Source organism: Podarcis melisellensis (genome assembly GCF_964234715.1).
Source record: "Podarcis melisellensis genome assembly, chromosome: 14".
NCBI classification, from domain to species: domain Eukaryota; kingdom Metazoa; phylum Chordata; class Lepidosauria; order Squamata; family Lacertidae; genus Podarcis; species Podarcis melisellensis.
This window is the reverse complement of record NC_138546.1, coordinates 2,600,183-2,606,190: the sequence shown is the minus strand read 5'-3', so window position 1 is coordinate 2,606,190 and position 6,008 is coordinate 2,600,183. Positions and strand designations below refer to the sequence as shown.

At 52.4% G+C, this 6,008-nt stretch overlaps 1 protein-coding gene across 6 annotated transcripts in view; it reads left to right on the top strand.

Annotated features, from left to right (window-relative positions):
* Positions 1 to 1,248: 1,248 nt before the first annotated feature.
* SDK1 (sidekick cell adhesion molecule 1) overlaps positions 1,249 to 6,008 on the top strand; it is a 597,718-nt gene continuing 592,958 nt past the window's right edge. For all 6 annotated transcript variants that reach the window (XM_081889040.1, XM_081889039.1, XM_081889043.1 and 3 more), the window contains exons 1-2: positions 1,249 to 1,360; positions 4,169 to 5,730. In XM_081889040.1, the coding sequence (XP_081745166.1) occupies positions 5,286 to 5,730 (445 nt within the window). In that variant the 5' untranslated portion in view covers positions 1,249 to 1,360; positions 4,169 to 5,285. The remainder of the gene's footprint in view (positions 1,361 to 4,168; positions 5,731 to 6,008) is intronic.

Below are 6,008 nucleotides of genomic sequence, written 5' to 3'. Positions count from 1 at the left end.
TCTGCTTAGCGAGAGATAACAGTCGATGCAATGAAACAAATTGCCGTGCCAAATATAAGAGGGTGGAAGTGTTTTGTGTGTGTGTGTGTGTTTTAGTGTAGGTGTAAGAAACTGTAAAAAGGGGCGATGGTCGCAGGCACGAGGCACCAGGTTGGTGCATTGAAAAGAAAAAGTGGGCCGGAGTGATGGCGAGGCAAAAACAGGCGACATCCCCAGGGAGCGCTGGTACCATCTATTCTGCAAGCTTCACGGGCAACTGCGTGCAGAAAGCGTGCCTGCACTCCTTTGATTTAAACGCCTCTCAAAACACTTGGCCCGATCCTCTTAATGCCGTCCATTAATAATACAGTACACACGGAGCGAGACACGCACAAATGAAGAGGAATGACACGGGACCTGATCGGCACTGCTGAATGAGTTTGCCACAATACGTAGTATTTAAAACTAAAATATTTTTTGGGAAAAAGAGCCCTGGTGTGTGCAAGCAAAAGCACGTTCAGCGAAACAAACTAAGCCAAGCCCGGGCAGACAACAGCAGCGCCTTAAAGCAACGAGGATGGGCAGTGGGGAAGTATTTGCAAAAGCTTCCTCCCCCCCCCCCCTGCACGGCTTCCTGGCTTTTGTCAAATCCACCCCCACCCGCATCCCACGCCTCCCCTTCTCTCGCTTGCTGCAAAAATTTAACGGCGGCAGCAAGGATTTGCCAGACACAAAGGCAGGAAACATGCAGCCTGGAGGACCGCTGCAGCCTCCTCCTCCTCCCACGGCTAGTATTTCTATTTCCCCCCCCCCCGCGCGCCCCCGATCCAGGGCGTGTCTCCCCGCTCGCAAATGCTCTCTCTGGCGGCGGCGCAGTCCCTTTCGCTCCTGCTGCTGCTGCAGAGGCGCTTCCCTTCAATGCCCTGCAGGGGGCGCAGGCCAGAAAGCGTGAGCGAGGGGGGGGGCGGGCGGGGAGAACGCCGGGTTCAAACCAATCAATCGAAGCGGGCAGGGAGGCGGGGGAAGCTGAGCGCGCGCGCGCCCAGTCGTTAGGCAGACGGGTTTAAAAAAAAGAAAAAGGGGGGGGGGGAGCGCGCGGCCTGCGGGGCGGGGCGGCGGCGGAGGACACGCTCCACACTCCGGGCTCCTCCCCTCACGCGCCTCCTTGGCCAATCGCCGAGCGGGAAGGCGGCGCTCGAGGGCGGTGGGCGGAGCGTTGCGGGAGGTTTTAGAGGCGGGAAAGCGGGCGTCTCTTTATTCTCCCTCTCGCCCGCCAGACTCCGTCAGTCTCTGCGAAAGGGCGCTGAGGCGAGGAGCTGCTCTGCCCGCCTCTCAGCGCCTGTGTGGAGAGCAGGCGGCCGAGAAATAAGAAACATTAAAAGTACATATAAAAGTATGTGGCGAATGTAAAGCCACCCCCTTGGCAGGTTTCCCTGCGCCCGCTATTTTTATTCAGAACAACAGATAGGTACAGAGTATGCGGCGAATGTAAAGTCGCCCCTCACAAATCATCGCATTTTAAGATTTTTAAAATTAAGATTTCTGGTTCTCTATCTTAGTCATTGTTATTCAGAACAACAGATGTGTAAACAGTATGCGGCGAATGTAATGCCACCCCGCACAAATTGTTGCATTTAAGGATTTTTGTTTTGTTTTTAAATATATTTTCGTTATATATACACTGCCTCCCTATTTAGGACGCATTTAAAGGAAGCTTCCCTTGGGGAAAAGCAAAGTATAAATATTTCTATATTAACATTATTATTAATGCGTGTCTCTGAAATAATCACACCAGACACGCATACATGCTGTCTCCCAGTTCAATACATGATTGAAGGAAGCTTTACTCCCCTCATGAGGGGGAAGATAGTTTTTCTATTTTATATATTCCTATTTATTAGCTGCTGTTGTGTGCATCTGTAATAATTATAACAGACACATACATGCTGCTTCTATTTAGGACACATTTGAAGGAAGCGCTTCTCTCATGAGAGGGGGAAACAGGCTTTTATTTTATATACTATATTTATTAGCCACCATTATTATTATTAGTCATAACTGACATACTGTCTCCCAGTTCAGGAAGTTTTTCCTCGCCTCAGGAGGGGGGGAAAGAGAGACATTTCCATGTTACCTATTCCTATATTTTAAGCCAGTATTATTATTAATTATAATACATGCTGCTTCCCAATTCAGGACACATTTGGAGGAAGTTTTTCCTCCCCTCATGGAGTAGGATTCCTCTGGCCTTGTCTGCCTGAGGCAGTTGTGTCAGCTTGCCTCATGGGTGGGCCGGCTTTCTGAGGCCCCTTCTGGGAGCAGGTTTCTCAGTCTCCCAGTTCTCAAAAGAAACAAGTTTTCTCTCAGTCTTCTTGACAGAAAGAAGACCAAAGTTCTCACAGGAGCATGAATATTCTCAGAGGAGGCAACAAGGACCATTTCCAAGCACAAACTCCTGCCTTCCTTTCTCCTCCTCAGGGAAGCCTGGCATGGCGGCTATTTTGTCTCCCAGGCTCGTTTATTATCATTTGTGCTATTTTTCTAGAAAAAGGGGTATCAGAACTCACCACAAACACCTCCTTTATTCTCTTATAATGGCAACATGCCCACCTGAGAGGTGGCAGTACTGAATTCCCGCAAGTTCCGGCTGGGGAAAAACAACAACCCCTGATTATTAAGATTATTATTGGTATGAAAATTTCTACACCGCCCTTTCCTAGAGGATCACAAGGCAGTTTACAATATAAAGACGCAAAAATACATAACGTAGGAATAAACAAAAACAATACCCCCCCCCCGTTTAAAAGTCCATATATTATTATTTGTTTCATGTATTTGCTTTGCGAAATTTGCAGGCTGTTTGATTGTAAAGATAACCTCTTGTGCTTATCCTCACAAGAGCCCTGTGAGGTAGGATAAGGCAATAGGGGACCATTTGAGAGAGGGGTGGGAGCAGGGCTGGTCCAATGCATTTTGGCACTCGAGGCAAACCACAAAATGGTGCCCTCCCCAGCCAGAAGGGAACAAGGGTGGGAGAAGACCAGGACTGCCTCCTATTCACCAAGAGGCTGCTGTAGAGGTGGCATTGGTGGCGGTGGGGCTGCTGAGGAGGAGGTGGATCCGACCTCTGAGGAGTGCATGGATTGGCAGCAGCAGTGTGTGATAAATTCCTTGGAGGCCAGATCTGCTGCCCTGTGGATCCTGCCGCCTCACCTTGCCTCAGGTGTGGGCCGGCCCTGGGTGGGAGGGAAATGCAGGCCAGACAGAGAACAATAGGAAAGCTGGGTAAAACTTACAGAGAAGAGGAGGAGTGATGGGTGGGGTGAAGAATAATGATACATTTCAGTGATAATTTTATTTGATCTTTTTTTTGTAAACTGCTTTGAGGGTTGTTGTTTTTTCTACAGCCAAAGAGTATCTGAATTTTATTAAATAGATAACTAAGGGTGGATTTCAGGGGTGGAGAGTGATGGACGGAAAAGTTAAGTGTGCAGACTGCAGGGGTGAGAGAAACAGAAACTGGGGGTTGAAACAATACACTTGGAAGTGAGACCCATTTGGGGTCTGGTTTCTATGGGTCTAATCCAGACGCCCATCTATGGGTCTAGTCTGTGGGGTTTGCTTTTGAGTGAAGCTGCTTAGGACTGCACTGTAGACAAAAGGGGCTGAAAAAGTTATTGGGGGGTGGGTGTTTCACATACCACACACACTGAAATCAATGGACCTGGGAGCAGATCTCACTCAATATTGGGGGGGGGGGCAGAGAAGAGATGTGTAGACTAAAAAAACCCCTACACCAAGCCTGCTTGCTCAGCAGCAAGCAAGCCCCCTTTCAGATTCCTGGGGTTTGCACGCAGGTCAAGCATGTGCTTAGGATCGCTGCCTTGGCCGAAGTGGGACGTAGCCACCAATGTGCACAAATCTCTCCCCCCCCCCAATATTGTTTCGGTGCCCCACCTGATATTTGTGCAACTCCCCCCTCCCCCCGGGCAAGTCCCAGAAAGAAAGAAGCGTTGCAGGCAGTCCCGAAAGGGTTAAGCATCCATCTCGTGGCGATGGTCCCAGTTGGGAACGGGATGGATCTTCGAAGCACTTTTGAACCCGGGTCTGCTGGCGCTGGGGGTGTCGCGGTGTCGCCTTCCGTCCTCGCTCTCTGAACGGCTCTCCTCTCCCTTCCTTGTGTTTACAGCTTCTGCGTAAGAGAGCGCGAGCGAGCGAGCACAGGAAGATCCCTGCGGGCTTGTGCAACGAGGGACGCCGGGGGTGGCCAGCCAAGCGGAGGATTTCACCTTGTTGTTGTTGCTGCTGCTGCTGCTGCTTCCGTGGGTCTCCTTCCCTGCTCGGCTGGGGGGGGGCTTCTGCCTTGGGCTGTCTCCGCAGTTGACCCAGAAGTGGGGAGGAGGAGGAGGAGGAGAAGAAGAAGGAGAAGGAGAAGGAAGCCTCCTTGGAGGTGAGCTGTTGCTTCCTCTCCCCGTCTCTCCCTCTCTCCCAGCAACCTCCTCCTGTCTCCTGCGAGGGAAACCTGATCAGATTCCCCCCACCTTCGCTGGAGAGTTCAAGAGAGAGACACCCCCCCCTCCGCTCCCGCCTCCCCCTGGCGTGTAACTGGTTGCAAATCGAGCTGGAAAGAGCAGCGCAGCCAGGCGCGGGCTCAGTTTACCTGCTCGGCTGGGGATCTTACGAGCCTTGGCGACTGCTGTCCAAAGGGGGGGACACGCCGCGACTGCAACTCCGGAGAGGGATGGAGGGATGAAGGAAATCGGCTGCGCAAGAACATCCCCGTGGCTCTGCAAGGCGGAGAAGGGAAGGTTCATGGGGACCCAGCCCAACCTGTCAGCGTGGGGCTTCCCCACTTTTGTCCTTTGACTGGAGCGGGGCTGGAGTGACTCTTTGAATCCCACGATCGCTTTTCCTCCCCGCCTCGCTCGAGATTGAAGGACTTGCCCGAGAATTTAGAACTTCGGGAGCGCAGGGTCTTTGCTCTGGAGAGGAGGAGGAGGAGGGGAGGAAGAAGAGGGACGGCGGCGCAGAAACCGTAGCCACGCTTCTTCAGCATCAGGGGGGCGGGCAGTTTCCGTCATCTTGGTGGCTATGGAAGGTGCTCTGGATTGTCTGCCGGTGCCTGGCGGAGCTGGACCGCTCTCTTCCTCCCGCCGTGCTCTGATGGCTTTTGCTTTTTGCTAGGGATGTGATGAAGAACCTCGATCTGTTGAGATATTGACGCCAGTAAACTTAATACACACACACACTCACTCTCTCTTTCTGTTTGTGTGTGTGGTGAAGGCATCGGAGGAGTCCAGAGGAACATGTGTTTTGCATTTCTGCCTGCTTGTTTTGGTGCAATCAGTTCCTCCACGAGACACATCGATTGGGGCGGCGATTGCAAGGCAGTCATGCACAGGGAATGCTTTCGCCTGGGGTTTCTATGCAAAGTGGGCGCGAGCCAGGGAGATCACGGCTCCTTCCCGGCGGGGGCTCGGGTCCCCCCAAAACTTCGGGATGGCCGCAGCGGGAAGCCCCCCCGCCAGAACATGGCCTCTCTGGGGGACGGAGTGAGCTTTGGTGGCGGGCCCTCCTCGGATCGTGTGGAGCAAATAGTGATCCGGAGAAGGGGGGCTGGGAACCTTGCTCCGCCGAGGAATAGGTGGCGAGATCGAGTGATGATAAAGTTAAACTTCTGCTTCTTCTTCTGCCGGGGATGGTGGGCGTTTCTCTTCCTTCAGCTCCACATGTTGCAAGCTCTGGCACAAGGTAAGACTTGCTTTGAGACGCTTTGGGCTTATTGGGATAGTCTTGTCTCCCTCCCTTGCAAAAAAGGACGCCAGGCATCCCGCTGCTCGGGGGAACTGGAGTGATAGGTTAGGTATACAGCCCTGGCTTTCTGTTTTTCACACCAGAGACACAGCCCTCTCGTTGCAGCCTTTCCCTTCGACAATGGGTTTCGGATCACAAGGGCTGCCTCGGCATAAACAGCCATAGGATGTGTCTTGGCATCTTTTCTCCCACGATATCCCTTTCCCTCCCCACTT